The sequence below is a fragment of the Ornithorhynchus anatinus genome, chromosome 10 (genome assembly GCF_004115215.2).
Source record: "Ornithorhynchus anatinus isolate Pmale09 chromosome 10, mOrnAna1.pri.v4, whole genome shotgun sequence".
Lineage (NCBI taxonomy): Eukaryota > Metazoa > Chordata > Mammalia > Monotremata > Ornithorhynchidae > Ornithorhynchus > Ornithorhynchus anatinus.
Window position 1 is genome coordinate 57,277,553 of NC_041737.1, and position 19,182 is coordinate 57,296,734.

The following is a 19,182-nucleotide window of genomic DNA, read 5'->3' on the forward strand; positions in this document are numbered from 1 at the left end:
CCCGCTCCGCCCCGTCCCCCTCCCAGACCAGCAGAGGCAGCAGCCGGAGCAGCCGCAGCCCGCGCCCTCTCCCGCCCGCCCGCCCTCCGCCCTCCTGCCCGCCCTCCGTCGCCCGCCCCGGGGTCGCTCTTCCCCCCTTCCTCCTCCTCCTCCGCCCCCCCCTTTCCTCCTCCGCCCGCGGGGCCCCCCTCGCCCGCCTTCCCGCCCGCCCCTATTGTTCCGCCCCCGGCCTCCCGCCCTCCCTCCTTCCCGCTCCCCACTCCGCCTCGCCCGTCCCGTGCCCGCAGGTAAGCCAGGCCGCCCCTCCCCCACCCGCCCCCACCCCCGGCCTCCAGGCCCCGGGGCCGTCCCCGGCCTCGCGTAGGCCCGCGCGGCCGCCCGCCCCCTCGGCCCACCCGGCCGGTCGCTCACGCGAGGCCCCGGCTCCGCCGCGGCCTACTAGGCCGCGCGCGCGCGGCTGCGCAGGAGCGAGAGAGAGGGAGAGGGCGCGCGCGCGCGGCGGGTTGGGCCGGGGGGGCGCACCCGATGGGGGGGGGGAGTCATGAGGAGCGGGTGCGCGCGCGCCTCCCCGCGGGCGGGGGCCGGCCGGGCGGCCGCTGGCGCAGCAGCCACACGAGGTGGCGCCGCCGGCCCCTCCCCTCCCCCCTTCGCCCGCAGCGGCCCCCCCCCCCCCCGCCCCGCGAGCCCGTTGGTTGCGCGCGCGCGCGCGCGCGCCCCCCCCCCCCCCCAGGTGGGGGAGGCGGGAGCGGGGAAGACTTTGGAAGAGCCGAAAAAATGCCCGGATGGGAGAAGAGGGAGGGGCCTCCTGAGGGGAGAGAGGACCCGCTTTTTTCGCGCTCCCCCCGCCCCACCGTCACTGGAGGGGACTTGCGGGACAACGACGAGGGGAAGGAGGAAAACACGGGGGGGGGGGGGAAGACCGCCCGAATTCCGCCCCCTCCCTCCATGTAGCGGCTCGTGGGGATTGATTTCCTCCCCCTCCCCCCCCCCCGCCGCCGCCGCCTCCATGGCGGGGCGCAAAGGACTGTGGGAAAGAAAAAAGGCCGTCCGCCTCAGGCCGGGCCAGGCCCGCGCCTCCACGACGGACCCCGACACCTCAGGGGGCAAGGAAACAAATGCCTTTTTCCCCTCACACCCACACCCCCAAAAAAGATAGGCGCTAATGGCGGGGTGCCGATTGGGAAAGCAGTGCGGTTTAGGGCACTTCAGGAAGGCCCCCGTTTGGGAGATCTTTCTCCGTCTTACTGGAAGGGTTTTTTTTTTTATTTTTTTCCCTGAGGGGATGTTTTGGTGTTTTTTGTTTTGGGGGGTGGTTTTTTTTTTTTTTTTTTTTTTTTTTTGAGGGGCCGGAAGCGCAGGCAGCAGTAGGGGGTGTAAAGTTTAAAAAAAAAAAATCGTGGGATGGATTTTTCCCTCCCCTGCGTTGTTCGGGAGGAGGGAAAGGGGATTCGGGGAAGGGAAAAGGCTGACGGGTGGAACGGGGGTCGGGGAGGGGAGGACCCCCCCCCCCCCCGAGGTGGAGGCACCGACCTGGGCCGTATCCTTCGGCCTCCCGGCCCACCGAAGACTTAAAAAGACGTTACCAATTAGGGCCAAGCATCGTGGCCGCCTGGCAAGTTAGAACCGACCGGGGGAGGGGGGCGGTTGCTGGAAGGTCGATCGGGAGGACCCGAAAATGAGCTCGGTGGGGGCCCGGCGGGAGGCGAGGTGCCGGGCGTTTGCCGATCGGCAAAAACGAGTGGCGAGGCCCAGCGAGGGTGGCCCAACTCGAGACAGACGGAGGCGGCGGAACGTCAATCCTCCCCCTCCTGACGAAGGACGAGCCCTTCGGCCTTGAGAAAGGGACGGCCCAGAAATTGGGGTTTGGAAGAGGGGAGGCCTTCAGGGGCCGCCGAGGAGTTCCCCCGGCTCCGTAGAAGCACCCCGTCTCTGCCCGGGAACCGCCGGGTCCCTCGGCGGGGGTCCCCCGGAAAGACAGCGATGTCGAGGGACCCGGGTCGTCCCCGGGAGCGCAGTGTTTCGGCCGGAGTCGGGGAGGGGGAGCTGCCGTGGAGGTGGACCCGGCTTGCTTTATTGTCCTGCGTTGGGTCACTTCGTAGTAGAGGTGGGGGAGGGAACACGTTATCGGGAGTCGACGTTGTATTCCCTAGTGAGGCTTTTTCTCCATCTTTTTTTATACACGTACACACACACACACACACAGGTCATTTGGCCGCCTCCTTCTCCAATCCGGAGCTGCCGGGGAGGCCGGGAGCTCCGGGATTGGCCAAGGCCCACCCTCTTAAACTTATCGGCAAGGAGATCCACCGCGCCGGACGCCTCTCCGGCTCCGCGCACGATGGGGAGAGGCACGGGGTGGGCCGAAGTGGGGAAGCGAAGGGGTGGCCGAGTCGGGTGGGGGGAAGCTCACCTTTCGGGGCCCGTGTATCCTGCCGGAGGACAGCAGGTGCGGGCGGACTCAGCAGGTTTCCGGGGTTGCCTTGCCAACCGGAGAAACGGGCCGGCTCACGGGAGTCCGGGCCAGCTAGAGCAGCCTGCTGGAGGGTCGTGTCCCCCCCCCCCCCACCCCAACACCTCCCCACCCGCGAGGAGCCCGGCAGCCCTGCGGCCGAGGGGCCGTCGGGGCGGAGCCGGAGCCCCCGGAGTGAGTGAGGTTCCCCGGTCTGTTTCAGCCTTCCAGTCTCCGGGCCCTCTCGCCCTCCCCGCCAGCGACCAAAGACTCAACCGCCTGACCCAGCCGGGCGCCTCTTCTCCTTCTTTCGTCCCCCCACTCCGGCCCCAAGCTGTTCGCCATGGACACCGGTGTGATTGAAGGTGGATTAAATGTCACACTCACCATCCGGCTCCTGATGCACGGCAAGGTAGGCACCGGCTTCCCTGGCGGCGGGAAAGTAGGTCAGAGGAGATGGCCCGAGGAGGAGGAGCAGGGAGGGAGGGAAGAAGGGGGCGGGGGCCCGGCCGAGCGCACCCTCTGCCCCATCAGATTAGCCTGGGGGTGTCGGGGCGGCTCGGGGAAGGGCAGGGACTGGAGAGCCCCAGGAACGAGCAGTGTGATCCCCCCCCCCTCCTCTCCCTGAAGTCTGGGCAGGAAGCGGGAGCTATCCCAGGCTGAGAGATGTTGGCCCCGTGGCCTTAGCGTGGCTCTCTGGTCACCACTGCGGGAGTGGTTTTCTTTTTTATTTTCGGGGCAGGCCATCTTGTGGCCGTCGGAGCCGAGGGTTTTAGCATCCCGGGGTCTCCCGACGGGGCGGGGGGGAACCCGGCAGCGGCGCCGGAAAGGAAGGGCGAGGCAGGGGAGCGAGGGGCTCCCTGGGTGGGAGACGGGGAGGCCTTACTGCCGAGACACCATCCTAACGCCCGTTCTCTCCACTGCAGGAAGTCGGGAGCATCATCGGGAAGGTAAGCGACCGGGGCCGGGGAGGGGTTCCCCGCACCCTTTCCACTTAGCATTTAGCCACCTTGGGCTGCGGAAGCCAAATGGGGCTCACGCTGTCTTCCTTTCCCCACAGAAAGGAGAGTCTGTCAAGAAGATGCGTGAGGAGGTAAGTTTCCGTAGGGGGGCCCGGGCAGACCCCTTACCCCCTCCCGGCCAGACAGCGGGGGGGGGGCGGGGGGGGGGGGCGGGGGACGGCCGAAAGAGTAGCGACTCTGATGAGAGAGGGGGGCCCCGGGGGGAGAGGTTTGGCAGCTGGCACGTTCCTGGCTTGTTTACTCGACCTGGGACTGGCGGCAAATGACAGATCTGTGGGGCAGAGAGGCAGGCTGGGAAATGTAGTCCCGGCCCTCCTCTGCCTCCCTCTAAGTCTTAAGATGGCCGCTGCTGCCGTCCAGAGGGAGGGAGCCGAGCGTGGGCCCGGGAGAGGAGAAGCCGCGGCCCCGTCCGGATGAGCCCCTCGCCCCTCGATGGGTTTTTGGGGAGGTGAGGAGGAGCGGGACCCCGGGGGGGGGGGGGGGGGGTCGCGTGCCCCCCCCGCCCCCCCCACGCAACCGATGCCGTAAACCCGTGGCCCTTGTGTTTGCTCACCAGAGCGGGGCAAGGATCAATATCTCCGAAGGGAATTGCCCCGAGAGGATCATCACCTTGGCCGGACCCACCAACGCCATCTTTAAAGCCTTTGCGATGATCATTGACAAACTGGAAGAGGTTGGTCTGGGAACCGTCTCCGTCTCCTCCTCCAGTGTGGGAGAGCGGGATCGTCCCTCCAGCAGTCCGGGGCGGAGTGGATACCCGTTGAATCGGGAGGGGGCTCCTGCCCCTCCGCCCGCAATTCAAGGGCGGTTCCCGAATGCCCTTCGAGGGTCAGATTTCCCCCCGCCCCTCCCCATCTGCATCATCCAGCTTGGGCCAGGGTCCCACTCGAGTGGGCGCCCCGGGCGTTCCTGGCCTCAGCCTCCCCCTACGAGAGTTTCTGCGGCAAGAGACGGGTCCCGGAGGGGGGGTTGAGTTGAGGTGCCTGGTGCGAGCCGGCACCGGGAGAGACGAGCGGCGGCCGGGGCTCCCCCCGCCGCTTCAGGGTCCGGGCCGGGGCACCTCGCTCCGGCCGCCCCTCGCGCCGGGGACGCCGCCGCCGGGCGCCCGATGGCATCCGAAACCCGATCCTCCCCCTCCGGGGTCACGACCGTCCTCTGTCCGAGGGGCCGGCCGGGCGGGCGGGAGGGAGGATGGGAGGGATTGTGGTTGGACTGACAGGAGGAGAGGGCCGGCCTACGCGGGGGGCCATCGCCCCCTACAGGCCACTGGCCCCGCTGCCGAGACGGCCACGTGTCTGAGAAAAGGAAGGAAGGCCCCTCCCCCCTCCCGGGACCAGCTAATCAAGCGGCCCATTGTCGGCCCCGGCCCGGGCGGCCCTTCCGGCGGCGTCCGAGAGCTGGGGACACCGGGGGGGGGGGGCCGACCCGATCTCCCGGCGTAGACGCCGGAGCTGAGATGGGGGAAAGGGCGGGGAGTCGTCATCCTCTGCCGGCCGGAGCGGCCGCTGACGGTTCCCCGGCGCCCACGCGGCGGGGTCCCGTACCCGGGGTCCCCGGCTCAGAGCAGGGGGACTCGCCCCTTCCAAACCGAGTCGCTCACCCGTGGTCTGGCTTCCCCGGGCCCGGGTGGACGGGACCGTGGCTGGTCCTCCCACCTGCTCTCTCCGGTGCCCTTCGAGGGCAGCCCCTCCCCAGAGGCGCACGGGGGCTCGACACCCTCGTTTACCCCAGTGATCACAACAGATAGGTGGGACGGGCTTTAGGGGTCCGCAGGCTGGAGAGCTGCCCTTTCGGGGTCCCCGGGAAATCGGGTCTTGCCAGATGCGGGAGCTGGTCCCCCAACCTCATCCCACCCGGGGCATCCCTTGCCTCCCTCTGACCCCGGGGGTGGGAGTTGTGGGTAGGATGGTCGCCCGCAACCTTGGGATCGGCAGTTGTGTCGCGCAGCTCTCTGACGCCTCCCCCCTCGTGTGTGTGTTGGTCCCCCTTGTCCTCCACCCCCAGGACATCAGCAGCTCCATGACCAATAGTACGGCCGCCAGTCGACCCCCGGTCACTCTGCGGCTCGTGGTCCCGGCCAGCCAGTGCGGCTCTCTCATCGGGAAAGGAGGATGCAAGATCAAAGAAATCCGAGAGGTTGGGGACACCCCCCTCCCCCCGCGGCTCGGGGCCGGATCCCCTCCGCCCCTTCCGGAGTCTGACGGAACCTCCAGCGGGCCAGAGGCCCGGGGCTCGGGGAGCCCTCGCTCCCTGCGTCCCCGAGTTAGCGGGCGGGCGCCCGAGGAGTCGGCCGCCCGTAGTCGCCGAGGGCCCGGGCCCGGGCCCTGGCCGTGGCCGCCAGGGGTACCGCCCGCCAGGGGTGGCCGGCTGGGGGTGGGGGTGTGGGGCGAACCTTCTGCCTTCCCGGCCGACCGATGGGGCTCGGGGCCGGGGGGCCCGCCCGACAGAGGGTCCTCAATGGAACCCGTCGCCGCCCCTCGAGGGCGAGGAGCCAGGGGCGGATCACAGCTGGCCAGTTGAGGGGAGGGGAAGCCCCCGCCCAGGGTCACCGGCCCAGAGGAATCTTCCTCTTGGGCCCGGGTTAAATTTAGACGGTTACTCAGCCCCCGCTCTCGGCGGCCAGGCTTATTTTCGGCCTCGATTTTAAGCTTTAGGGGGAGGAGTGTGGAGAGCGGGAGGGCTCGGCACGGGGTCTCCGGCATCTAGGCGGCCCCCCCCCCCCCCCCCGAGTGGATTTGAGGGTGGGGGCCGGGGCGGGGGGGGAGCAAGCCCAGCCGGGTCCGTGGCGTTCGCCCCGGCTGACCATCTTGTCTGTCTGTCTGCCCGCCCGCGGTGGTACCGCAGAGCACGGGGGCTCAGGTCCAGGTGGCGGGTGATATGCTGCCCAACTCGACCGAGCGGGCCATCACCATCGCCGGGATCCCGCAATCTATCATCGAGTGCGTCAAACAGATCTGCGTGGTCATGTTGGAGGTAAGCCCTCAGGCTCATGCTGCAGGGAGGGGTCTGGGGGGCGGGGCTAGGGGGTGGGCTCCAGCCAGCCAGGTCAGGAGGGGCCGGCCGGGCCCGGGAGGGCGAGTGAGCGGCCCGGAGCCCGCGGCCGCCTCCCCCGCCCGTCTTGGGGGTCGGGGTCCGAGGCGGAGGCCGCCGGGGCGCGGTGATCTCTACACCCGCCTCGGGCCCGGCCGGCAGCGGGGGGAGGACCCCGGGGATTCCCCCTCGTGGGGGGCAGAGGTCAGGGATCGTCGCCTCTCCCGAGGCGCGGAGGGGAAAGGAGGCGGAAGTCTGCCCTAGAGCGGCAGCTGCCCGTAGGGCCCCGGGGCGGTGGGCTTCTGCGGCCTTGTAGCGCCCCGAGGAGGCGGCACGTCGCTGAGACGCCTCGGATCGGTGCTTTGCGCACAGTAATTACGATCGAATGGATGCATTCTCCCCTCCTAATCGGTGATCGGGGACTTGGGACCGGGCATCCCCCCCCCCCCCCCAGCATCTTGGTAGCCCAGACCGGCCACGGGGCGGGTTAAACCGACTCCAGCGCTGAGGGGGGCCGGTAGAGGAGCCTTTGGGACTAACGGCCGGGCTCCCGAGGAGGATCGGCCCCGGGGGAGAGGGGCCTCGTGGAGGCACGACGGGGGTCACCGCCTTAGCTTGGACAGGTAGAGAGGAAGGGGTCAGATGTGGGTGGTGTGTGTGGGAGGGGGCGATAAGGGGATCTCTAGCGACCTGTGTGAGCATCAGCCACACAGCTGAAACAGCTTTGGAACCTTATCTCGCTTTGTTTTTTTTCCCCTCTGACTCTGTCCCAGTCTCCCCCGAAGGGCGTGACCATCCCGTACCGGCCCAAGCCGTCCAGCTCCCCGGTCATCTTTGCCGGCGGTCAGGTAAGTCTGCCGGGCGCCTCCCCCGGGGGGAGGGCGTGGAACGGGGGCGACGGGGCGGGGGGCCAGACTCCGCCAGCGACGACACCGGACCGCCTCCTGCCACCATTTTGAAACGCCTCCACTCGGGGCCGACGCCTCCCTGGTGGTTTTTGAGTTTTTTGGTTTTTTGTTTTTTGGTTTTTTTTTTTTTTCCGATTATCTTTTTGTTTTTTGGTTTTTGTTTTTTTTTTCTGAACATCTGGAAAAAGCTCAAACGTTGGGGCCCCGTTTTCCAGCGGATGGGTTTGGGGAACCGTCGGCTCTCAGAAGAGGGAGTGGGTGAGGGCGGCCCCGGGGTGGGGGTCGGGGGATCCAGAGCGGGCTTGGATTTGGCCCTTCCGGCTTGCCCGCCTCCCGTCCCCGCCCCGAGTGGGCTTCTAGGGCCGGCCGCCCTCTCCGGACGGTGGTCTGTCCGAATCGGGGAGGGGGGTTTCGAGTGGCCGACAAACTTCTCCCCCCTCCCTCCCCCTCACACCTCCCCTCCCCCACTCTTCCTCCCCTCCCCACCCCCCCACACTCCAGCGTGCCGCCTTCCCGAGCTCTAAACCCTCTGCCACCCCCTGGATCTGTGCCCCCGTGGCATGCGGGACCCCGCCCCGGGAGGGAGGGGGGCAGGGGCGCAGCGCTGCAGGGTCAGGGAACCGGGGCGGGGGCTTCCTCGAGAACAAGGGTGCCAGAGACCGAGACCACCCCCACCCCCCACGCAGCCTGGAGGCTCGTCCTTCCCGCGGGGCCCAGAGCCGAGCCAGGCCAGGATGGCACTAGCCAGGGGCCCGCTTTGCTCCCCCTCCCGCGTCCGCCCTTCTCCCGCCCGCCCACCCGCCTGCCGGTTGTACTCGTCCCCACAGCAGTCTCCTCTCGCCTCCGTTGGTCCTGGGGTCCCCGTAGATCACCCGTTGAGCAAACCGGAGCCGAGGCAAGCGGCCTCGGGGGCCCGCGGTCCCCCCGGGGCCATCGTGGACGCCACTGGGAGCCCCAGCCGGCAGCCGCTTACCTGACGCGGGGCGCCGGGCCAGGGAGGATTGAGGCTGGGAAACGGTCATGCGGGGGGGAGGATGCAGAAGCAGGTCCAGGGAGGCAGGGACAGCAGAGAAGGGGCAGTCGGGTCGGGCCAACCAGACCAGGGCAGCCAGGAGGACAAGGGGAGCTCCCCTCGCCCCACCCCGGGGGTCGGCAAAGGCCGCCTCCGTTTCCTGCTTCGGTCCTGCCCCCTCCTTCCTTCCCCCCCCCTCCCTCCCCCCACTCCCCTCATTCCCCTTCCCCCTCTCTCCCCCCCCCCCCCCCCCATTTTCAGTTGACCACCTTCGGTAAGCTTGGCCACTCCCCATGTGGCCCAGGTCGCGTCCCCTCCCTGCCCCCCCCCCCCGGGGCGGATCTGGTGCCCGGCCCCCCTCGGGGGAGCCAGCCAAACCCTCCACCCGTGCCCGCCCCCCCGCCTGGGTCACCTTTTTCCAAGATGGCTTTTTCTCCCCCCGCCCCCGCCCCCCAACTCCGCGACTGCAAGCTCGTCTCCCAAGCGTGCGGTGAGCTCCTCCGAGGCCGAGGGACAGACGCAACGCCTCCCCTCCCTCTCCCACCCCCCATCCCCCCTTTTTTTTTTTCATTTTTATTTTTTTATTTTTGTGTGACTTTCGTGCTGGTGAGGAGGTGCCGGATTGACAGCCCTGGAGACTGAAACCCTGTATTTATCCACAGGACAGGTACAGCACAGGCAGCGACAGTGCCAGCTTCCCCCACACCACCCCGTCCATGTGCCTCAACCCTGACCTGGAGGGACCACCTCTCGAGGTGAGAGGGGATGTTCAGTCTCCACGGTTCGCTCAATCCTCCCGCCTCGGCCGAGACTGCCTGCCACAACGCGCGGGGGGTGGGGGCTGCCGACCGATTTTTGGGCTGTGGACACCACCTGTCCACGGGCTGTGTAGCCTGCCGGATGGTAAACACCGACTCTTTTTGTTCACCTCCCCGTCCTCCCCCTTCCGCCCTCTCCTGTCTCCCACCCCGCCTCTCCCTCCCCTCTTCTCCCTCCCTCCCTCCCCTCCCCCTCCTTTCCCCCCTCCCCCCCCAACCCAGCCAGCACTTGGAGGAGGGGGCCGGGGGCGAGATGTGAGCAGATTCGCATCCCGTCCCCACCCCCCTCACCCCCCCCATCCCTTCCCACCCTCTTTCAAGCCCCCTCCTCCCCCACCCTCGTCCCCTCCTACCTCCTCCAGCCCCGAGCCCAGCTAACGTGGTGGGGTGGGGGCGGGGGGTTTGGGGGCGGCCGGGAGCCGCAGGTGGCCGCTTTCGGCCGAAGGGTCCCCAGGCTGCCCGGGTCGGGCGGGGGGTGGGGAGGGGGCCGCAGGGCCCCGGACCGGTCCGCCCGAAGCCGGTTGAGGAGGCGAGCGTAGAGCGAGGCCAGGGCAGGGACAGGGACAGAACGGTCGTCGGACCTCGGCGCCGAAGCCGGGAGTCGGGGGTCCGTCCCCCCTCCCCCCCCGGACGCCCCCGCCGAGGGTCAGCAGCCGGGCGGGTCGCCCGCGAGGGGAGCCGTGCCAACGGGCGAGTGCGGAAGGCAGCCGCCCCCTCTCCCCAGCCCCGTCCGGCGGACCCGCCGCCGCCTGTGATTTTAGGGAATCTGGCTCCACGCCCTGCCGTAAACCAGTTCCTCCCAGTTTCCACGTGACCCCGAATCAGGCCCCTTCAAAAAACCGACCCAGGAGAGACGTCGGCGTCTCCCCATCCACCCGCCCCGGCCCGACCACCAGTTGAGCTCTCTGGCTTCCTGGCTAGTTGAAAATCTTGTCTTTTTACTCGCCCCTCTCCCCTCCCCCCGACTGGGTGGCTGTCCGCGATTGGTTTTTTAATAGGACTGTTTTCCTCCTTTTGTAGGCCTATACCATTCAAGGACAGTATGCCATTCCACAGCCAGATGTAAGTTTTGTTTTCACTTCTTGTTTTGAAGGCTCCCTCTCCCGCCCCGCCAAAAAAATAATTTTCTCCAAGCCCGCCACTCACGACCCCGCTAGCCGAGGAGGGAGCTAGCCACTCGTCCCTTTTTCAAAGGAGCCCAGCCCGTCGTCTCCCCGCCCCTCAAAAGGAACCCGTACGGCCCCGGCCCGTAAACCGTTGAGATTTTGCCCGGCCCCCTCCCCGCCCCGAGGCCCACCACGGCACTACCGGCAGGACAGGGCAGAAAACGCTGAGGCGGCCGGCCAGCCCCCCCCCCCCCCCAAACCTCCTCCCTTCCGGGGTGGGCTTAGGGTCTCGGTCCGGTCCCGGGCGCTCCTTGTCCCCGAGGGGCCGACCCGGAGCGGGAGAGGTCGCCCGGGGAGGGTTCCTGCGGTTAGCTGAGCCGGGAGCGTCTTCCTCCCGCCACCCACCCCTCCCCTCGCCTTTGGAGAGGCTCCGGGGGTTGGGGGGGAGCGCAGAAGGCGGCGTGGGAAGGAGCGGGGTCTCTGGAGCGCTGGGGGTAATCGGCGGAGGCAGAGGGGGGAGCTGGCCGGAGTAGCCCAGGCGAGGGAGGCTAGCGGGAGTGTTTAGCTCTTGGGACCGGTGGCTCCTGCTCCGCCCACTCTGATTTGCGCTCTTAATCTTCACCCCCTCCCCCTCCCCACGGTGTCTCCGTGCTCCCCTCCCACCTCCCCCCTCCCCTCCTCCCTCGGACACACAGGAGCACCCCGCATGGACCGCCCTTCCCCAGCACCCGCATCTCCTCGCCCGCTGCGGGGCCGAGCCCCGGGCCTTCCCGGTCTCCTTAGGGGACAGGACAGGCGTGGGACGAGGTTAGGGCCCCGCTGCTGCTCTTGCTTCTTGCTCCCTCCCCACCGTCTTCCCTCCCCCCCACCTCCACGTCCCCCGTCCCCCGAGGACCAGTCTCCCAGAACCGGCCACGATTTTGAGGGCGGCCCCCGCCCCCGTGCCCGGGGGATGGGCCGGACCCCAGAGGGCCTCTGGCTTGAGAAGGGGAGTGGGACCTCTCCGAGGCCCCTTCCTACTCTGATGTCTCTCTCGTCTCTGTGTCTTCTCTGTCCGTCTCCGTCTCTTCCACGCCCGCAGTTGACCAAGCTACATCAGTTGGCAATGCAGCAGTCTCACTTCCCCATGACGCACGGCAACACCGGATCAGCGGTACGGACCCGTCCCTCCCCCCCCCCCGTCCGTCCGTCGTCCCCGCCCCATGTGTCCCCCGTAAGGCAGCCGGGCGTCGGCCGGAGCTTCGGGGCCTCGGGCCGGGCCGCGAGCCCCCGAGGAGGCGAACGGTCTCTCTCTCTCTCTCCTCCCGCGGCTCACGTCCACCGGGGCGAGTCGTGATGGGGCTGGAAGGCTGGGACCCCCCGGGGTGGGCTGGGGGAGACCGTCCTGCCCGGCGCCCTCCTCCCTCCGCTGACGGCCCCGGATCTGGACCGTGACGAACCCACGGGGTTCCCGAAATGCGCTGAGCTCTTTTTCACTTTTTGGCTTTTTCTTCTTTTTGTTTTTTAAAAAAGAAAAAGTTATAAGGATGACTTGTCCGTAAGGGGTTAGGTCGAGACCACCCAACTCATTTTCACTTGTATTTTAACAGGCATTGAATCCAGCTCTCCAGAGGTGAAAGGCTATTGGGGTAATGATTTTTACCAAAGAGCAAACAACCAAAAAAAAACCAAAACAAATGTGTAGTGTCGCACCGTTCTCTGAAATCGACTGGTTGAGTCCTATTTGTCTCGCTCTCGGCCCGTGGGCCAAACCAGAGAGGAGCTGAGAGCTTAAAGAGGGAGGGGACGAGGGCCCGCGCCCTGGGGCTCCGACCCCGCTTTTTCCCTCCTCTTCCAAAGCGTTGAGGAGCCTCGCTCGGAGCGGGCCGGGCGAGGAGAGTGTCCCCGGCTAGGCAGAGGAAGGACGGGTCTGGGTGGAGGGTGGCTTTTTCTTTTTTGGCTTTTTCAATGACAAAAAGACGGGGGTCAAAGCCCTCCTCACCCACTTCGGGTTTCCCCTGAGCGAAGTGCTCGAGGCCGAGAGGCTCGAAATGAAAATCACGGGTGGGTGCGTTGATCTACGGGGTCGGGGAGGTGCCGGGAGGAGCGGCCCGCCTCCCTTCGGGGGTCCCCACCCGGAAGGGTTCGCGAGAGCCGAGCAGGCGCGCCCCGCGATGCCAGGGGGTCCCCAGGCCGGGCCGGCGGGAGTTGGATTTCTCCCTCCCGCCACCCTCAATCAACAGGGGAGGACGGCCCGTCGTTGACCCTCCGTGTCCTAGACGTGTTGCAGGGAGAAGCCTGGAAGTGTCTGGGGTCAGATGATGCTTTTTGGGAGTTTTTTTTGTTTTTGTTTTTTTCCTTCCCCTCTCTGGTGGGAGAGGGCCTGGCCCAGGCCGCCCACGCTCCTCCGACCCGTCCTGACCGTCGCCCGCCGTCTAGCCGGGCTGGCGGGCCGCCCCGTGGGGAGGGCCTCGCGCAGGGCAGTAAACCCGCCCCGCTCTCTTCTGTCTTTTAGCAGGTTTGGATGCATCCGCTCAGACTACTTCTCATGAACTCACCATTCCAAACGACGTAAGTGCCCTGGGCTGGGCGGGGGGTTGGTGGGTGGCGGGGACCCCACCCCCTCCTCAGTGTCCAGGAGAGGGAGGTCAGGGGTCGGGGGCGGAGAGGCCCGATCGGGCTGGTTTCCGGGCCTAAGGCCAGGCGGGGGGGAAGGGCCGGCAGTTAGGGTGGGGGTGGGCCCGGGCTCTTTAGTGAGGCGCACGGCCTCTCGTCCGGGGCTTCAGGACTCGGCGGAACTAACCACGAGAGCCATCCTTTTAACGCGCCTTCCCCGTCTCTCCTCCGCCTCCTTCCTCCTCCATCCTCCCTCCCCGAATCCCAGCTTCCCTCCAAAGTTAATTGGACATGCATAAATCGGCGTCAAGGCCCAAGATCCAATGAGATTCCGCAGATGTCTGGGCGCAGATCAAAATTGCCAACCCGGTGAAAGGGCTCGACTGACAGGCAGGTGACCCATCACCGGATCCTGCCGCCCAGCATCAAGCCCTGGCCCAATATCTAAATCAATGTCAGGTCAAGGCCAAACTGCCCGGAAATGGGGGAGGGGAGGGTTAGGGGCGTGTTGGGTAAGTGCGTGTGTGGCGCGTGGTGCGTGGTCGAGGCCGGGCGGGAGAAGGGTCGGCCGGCCCGCGGCCACCCAGCGGCGCGGACGTGACGGAGACGATTTATGCGTGGGCTGCCTTGGGTGGTTCCTTTCCTCGGGGACCCCTGCTCCCCCCGGGGCACGTGGTCGCTCTTGCGCGGAGGGCCGTCTTGGATCAGGGAAACGACTTGGGCGGGGTCTCCACCCGACTGGGCTCAGACCGAGGGGGCCGGGGCCGCGGTCAGCCAGTCAGTCCCGTCGACTTCCCGCCCGCCTTCCCGGAACCCTGGTCGGCGGCGGCCGGCGGGCCTTCCCCTGGCCCGGGGTCTGGCGGGAGTACGCCGGGGCTCTCTCCGGCCGGCACCGCCCCGGGGCCGTGTCTCGGCGCGGGGCCGAGGGATCCCTGCCTGTGGCGCGGGGGCCCGGCGGCGGTGGGTCGGGGGGGATTCGCGGCGTGCCTGGCTCCGCCGTCAACACCATGATCTCCAGAGGGGCCCCGGCAGTAGAAGAGATTTTCCGGGGAGGGGAACCAGGGATCGGGCCGTGCCGGTCAGAGCGGGACCGTCGAGAGGGAGCGCGGGGCCCGGGGCGGGGAATGGCACAGGGACCGCCGGGGTACCGCCTCCCTCGCACTCCGGCGAGGGCCGGGGACCTCCGAAGGAGCCCCGGGCCCCGCCCCGAGCTGCCCCCGGAGAGGGTGGGGAAGTTGGACCGGCTTCCCCGATCCCCGCCCCACCGGCTGTGCCGGCCCGGCCCGCTTTCCCGTTTCTGGGATTCGGGGGCGGGAGCGGCGCGGCCGGAGTTAGGTGACCCAGAGGGTGCGGTCGGCGAGGCCGCGGGCGGTTGGCCGCCCGCCGGCGGCGGGGTCGGGCTCGGTCGGCCAGGCCGGGGTCGCCCCCTCGCCCGGGACGAGTGTGGGGCTCGTCCCGTCCCCTCCCCTTCCCCGTCTGCCAGACCGTCCGCACGCCTCCCCCACCGTCCTCCAGACTCTCACCCCGAAGGCTGGGGAGGGGCCGTTGTGTGCCGTCGACCCTTGGGCGGATTCTTTTGGGGGGTGGGGGGGTTGGGGGGGTGACCCACCCGCGCCCCTGGGAGGAGTGGCAGCGAGTTTTGTGGAAGTGTGGGCTGTGTGCTGTCTCTCCTCTTCGCTGTCCCTCGCTCTCTGCTCTGTCTCTCTGTCTCCCTACCCTCGTGCATTCTCTCTCTCTCTCTCTCTCTCTCTCTCTCTCTCTCTGTGTGTCTCTGTCTCCGTCTCTCCCTGCATCTCTCCGTGTCTGTCTGGCTCTGTCGGTGGCCCCACGCTAGGCAAGGGGGTGCAGTCGTTAGGACCCCAAGAGCCCCCGCTCAGGTCTGAGGCGGTGTGTGTGCGTGTCCCCGTGCTGCCTTTTTTTTTTCCTTTTCTTTTTTTGGTTTTTTTTTTTCCCCTCTTCGCGCCTCTGCCCTCCCACCCACCCAGATGTGTTTTTGTCTTTTTATGTGTGTTTTGTTTTTTTTTGTTCCTTTTTCTCCTCCGTTACAGTTTAGAAAACGCTAAACCCTCCTCCCAGGCAGCCTCGGTCACGATTCCCGATCACCTCAGCATCAACCTCTCTCAACCCTCCACCCCTTCTTCTTCTTCTTCCTCCTCCACCACCACCCCCTCGCTGGCCACGGCGGGGACCTCCGACGCGCCCTCCAGCCTCCCCAACCCTCTTCCGACCGCCCCTTGTGTCTCCAGTCTGCTTGGCATGAAACCCATCCCTCTCCTGGCTCTCAATGTCGTGTCCTCCACTAAGGGGCCCGGGGCCTCGGGGGCTTCCTCCTCCTCCTCCTCCTCCTCCGCCGCCGCCGGGGCCACTACCAGCGCCTCCGCCGTGCCCTGCGCTCCTAACAAACTGAAAGCCGAGAAACAGAGATTCTCCCCCTACTGACCGCCCGTCCCGTCCCCCGTCCCCCGACCCGAGGGGTGGGTCCCTGGGCTCCCCCTTCCCCGCCCCCCGACTCCCCCGTGTTAATTCCGGAGCAAACCGAACCAGTGTGGGCTTTGTGACTTTCTTTTACTCCCTTCCCCCTCTTCCCTCTCCCCTTCTCCTTTGGTGCTTTCTATGGGTGGGGGGTGGGACGGGGCGGGGGGGTGGGGGGTGGGACGCCCTTGCTTAGGTCTAGGTCGGTCTAGCTGAGTGTTGCCCGTCCCGGCGTCTGTGACTTGTTGAGTTTTTGAGCTAGAGCTGTAGCTGTTGCTTTCTGCTCTCTCTGTCTCTCTCTCTCTCTCTCTCGCTCGCTCTCTCTCTCCCTCATAGCTTGTTTTTTGCCTTGCGATTAATGGACGAAATTGTGTCAGGGTCTGTGTTCACCAATAAAGGTTTCTCCGTTCACCGTTTTGAAAAAGACAAAAGCCGCCCCCTAAACTCTCCTCCTCCCGGTTAAGTTGCTCAGCGGACTTAACCGGGCTCTCTGTAGCTGTAATAAAGTTGGCACCGTGAGAACGTCGCTAGTGGCCTGTGTGCTGTCGCCGGGGAGGGGGGAGGCCGGGCGGGGGGCTCCCGGGGGCAGGACCACCGCCTTCGGAGGGGGGAGGGTTGGGGGCGGGGGGCGCCGCGGGCGGGCGAGGGGGAGGGTCTCTCCGCAGCCTCCGGACTCCACCGGGCTCGGCGCGGACGTGCCGGGGGGCCGGGGCGGAGGGCGCTGCCGGCCGCCCGCTCGTGCGGCCCGGACCGCTGGCCGCTCGCTTTGTTCTCGTGAACCCGGCCCGCCCTCTCCCCGCCCCCCGGCCCGCGCGGGACCTCGCCCGAGGGTCTCCCGCCTCCCTCCCCCATCCCACCCACCCACCCGGCCGGCAACGGGGGAAGCCGAGGCGCAGTCAGGTCCGAGGTCTTCCACGCCGACGGCAGGGCCCCGGCGGACGCCGACCCTTGGGCGGAGGAGCCCGGGGGGGATGGTGGAGGGGGGGACGGGGGGACCGGGGCCGTGGGTTCTCAACGCCGTGTCCTTCTGTGTTGCAGGCTTTCTTCCGAGACGGGCGGCATGGGCAGCAGCTAGAACAATGCAGACGCACCCATAAACCCCCTTCTGCTGTTCACCACCCATGATCCATCTGTGTAGTTTCTGAACAGTCAGCAATTCCAGGTTTTAACTAGTTTGTAAATTTTCAGTTTCTTACACACTCTATCCTCCACTCGTGATTTTTTTTTTTTTTTTTTTAATTGAGGCGTTTTAATTCCTTTCTCTGTTCGGCCGTACGGGGCCGAAAATTCATATTTAGTTTTATAAGCTTCTCCCTGTTTTTTGTTTTTTTTTTTTTGTTTTTTTTTTTTGTTTTTTTTTTTTTTTTTTTTTTTTTTTGCTCATGAAGTTCTTCTGTTTGTCATTGAAATGTAAGAGTGGAATATTAATACATTTCAGTTTAGTTCTGTAATGTCAGGAATTTTTCAAAAAAAAAATTAAAAGATGGACTGGAGCTTTTTCCTTGTGAATAGAAACTGGATGCCACACTGCTTCCTGTGCATTTTTTGTTTTTCCCTCCCCCTCCTTTCCTCTTAAACTTTTTTTTCTCTCTGCACAGCTGGGGGTGGGAGGGGCTCCAGAGCTAAGGGAGGGTCAGCCCGACCTCACACTCACACATTCACTCGCACGCCCTCTCTCCTCCGAAAAGGAATGGGGGGCTGAAATGGCTCTTTTTGCATTCTGATTCTGGCCCGCCGTCCCAGCTGGGGGCGAGATAGGGCGGCCGCGTGGGTGCAGACACACGTCACCTCCCATCCTCTCCCTTGGTGGAAGAGATGAGCCCCTGGATGGACGCCCTGAACCGCTAGTGCCGTTTCTAGGGGAGGGGAGAGGTCGGGCCACCCCCCCTCCGCCCCCGCCCCCGCCCCCCCTTCCCGACTCGACGGCCCCAGCCGCCCCCCCCCCCCCCCGCAAAGAAAAACAGTGGGTCCCAAGCGCGTTGGCTTTCGGTTATTATATTTCAGGATATTTACAGCTGTTACAGTGACACACAGCCCCAGTCCCACACAGGTTGGTGGAGAATCACCCCTTAGGCCTGGGGGGGAGGGAGGGAGGCAAAAGGGGTGAATTTCACCTGAGAAGCCCTGGGGAACTGGTCTCCGACACCCCCCGCCCCCCACCCCCCCTCCTTCCCGCCTCTTCCCATTTCTCCCAAGTGCAAAACGTGTAAACATAGGACAACTGAAACCAAAAGTGCAGTTCAGGTGAGGGGGCTACCGCCCCTCCCCAGGTGGGGGAACGGGAGAGGGGCTGGAAGGGTCCTTCCCCCCCCCCACCCCCGGCCCTTGTCCTCCAGACCTTTCCCAATGTCCCCGGAGTCCCCGGGTCGGGGGTGGGGGGGAGAGTGGGAGGGGAGCCCCTTGTCTGTCGATTAGGTGATGCAGATATATATTATTTATATAAATATTTCTCTATGTACAGGGCGACCCAGGCGGGGGGAGGGGGGGCGGGGTCTCACGGAGGGGCCGGGGGCCGCAAGGCGTCTCCGCTGCCCGAGTTGTCCAGTTCTGTGCTGTCGCAGTCTGAGTCCTCGTAGCCGGGGGGGCCCTGGGGGGAGGGGAGAGAGAGGAGGTGAGGATGGACGGGGTGGTCCCGGGCCCCCTCCTCCCACCCGACCCGCACTCTTCACTCCTCTGAGGCCAACCGCGCCATCCCTCCACCTCCTTTACCTCTCCCCGCCTCCGGCCCGGAACGCCCTCCCTCGGATCCCGCAGACGATGACTCTTTCCCACCCCCTTCACGGCCTTACTGCCGGCCCGCCGCCTCCAGGAGGCCTTCCCCGACTCGGCCCCCTCTTTCCCCCTCTCTTCTGCGTCACCCCGACTTGCTGCCCTTCTTCGCCCCCCCGCCCCTTCCGTCCCCGTCTATCGTCGATGGATTGATTTCTGTTCAGGTCTGCCTCATCCCGCCTTCCTCAGCTCCACGGCGGTCACGTCCTCGCTCGGACTTGGTTCCTATCAACGTCCGATCTCTCCCTCTAGACCGTCGGCCCGTGGCGGTCGGGGAGCGCGCGCGCGCGCCTCTTTATCGTGCCGTCCTCCGTGGAGCGCTCCGCGCACGGTAAGCGCCGGGTGAACACGACCGACCGACCGCGGGCCAGGGCCCGGCCGCCCACCTGCTCTCCGCCGAGCGGGCGCGAGCCCCGGTGCGAGGGGGCGGCGGCGGGTTCCCGGTCGGCCGGGCCGTCGGGGGGCGGGGGGTCGAGCGGGATCTCCGAGGCCTGGGAGAACATGTCGTCGGACCGCTCGGACCGCTCGTCCGGCCGCTCGTCCGTGTTGGTGCTGCCCACCTCGGGGGTCCCGCTGTGCGAGGGGTCGCTGGCCGTGCCCTCCTCCCCGTCCGAGAAGTTCTCCGAGCTGAACGTGGACAGCGACTGCCGCTTGCTCAGGCCCTGCGGCCACCTGCGGGCGGGGAGGGGGGCGTGAGGCCGGGGGTGGGCCGGCCGCCCCGGCCGCCCCGGCCACGTCCCCGGCACCCACCTCGGCCGCGGGGCCAGTTCCACCTCGCTGTCCACTTCGCCCTCCTCCTCTTCGGACGAGACCCCCCGCTTCTGGCGGCGAGAGGGGGAGTCGGCCGGGCTGGGGCCGCCGGACCCCCGAAGCCCCACGATACCGCTCATCGTGGGCGGGGGACGCGTCTGCCGACTCTCTGCCACTGGACTCTCCGGAGGGCTTAGCGCAGCGCTCCGCACGTGGTAAGCGCTCAATAGATTTCAACTGTGGGCAGGGGA

General features: G+C 66.8%; 2 protein-coding genes across 2 annotated transcripts in view; one reads left to right on the forward strand and one right to left on the reverse strand.

The window, feature by feature from the left end:
• Nucleotides 1–224: 224 nt before the first annotated feature.
• Nucleotides 225–16,937, forward strand: PCBP2 (poly(rC) binding protein 2). Its single transcript, XM_029073747.2, is given in 15 exon segments — nt 225–287; nt 2,673–2,861; nt 3,376–3,399; nt 3,510–3,542; nt 4,028–4,144; nt 5,476–5,607; nt 6,316–6,444; nt 7,275–7,349; nt 9,084–9,176; nt 10,260–10,301; nt 11,427–11,491; nt 11,927–11,973; nt 12,840–12,899; nt 13,222–13,344; nt 16,402–16,937. Coding segments are annotated over 14 exon segments (1,095 nt in total). The 5' UTR covers nt 225–287; nt 2,673–2,792; the 3' UTR covers nt 16,488–16,937.
• Nucleotides 16,938–17,906: 969 nt separating this feature from the next.
• MAP3K12 (mitogen-activated protein kinase kinase kinase 12) overlaps nt 17,907–19,182 on the reverse strand; it is a 33,573-nt gene continuing 32,297 nt past the window's right edge. The window contains 3 exon segments of the mRNA XM_029072934.2: nt 17,907–17,999; nt 18,568–18,853; nt 18,932–19,002. Of these exon segments, the coding sequence (XP_028928767.1) occupies nt 17,907–17,999; nt 18,568–18,853; nt 18,932–19,002 (450 nt within the window).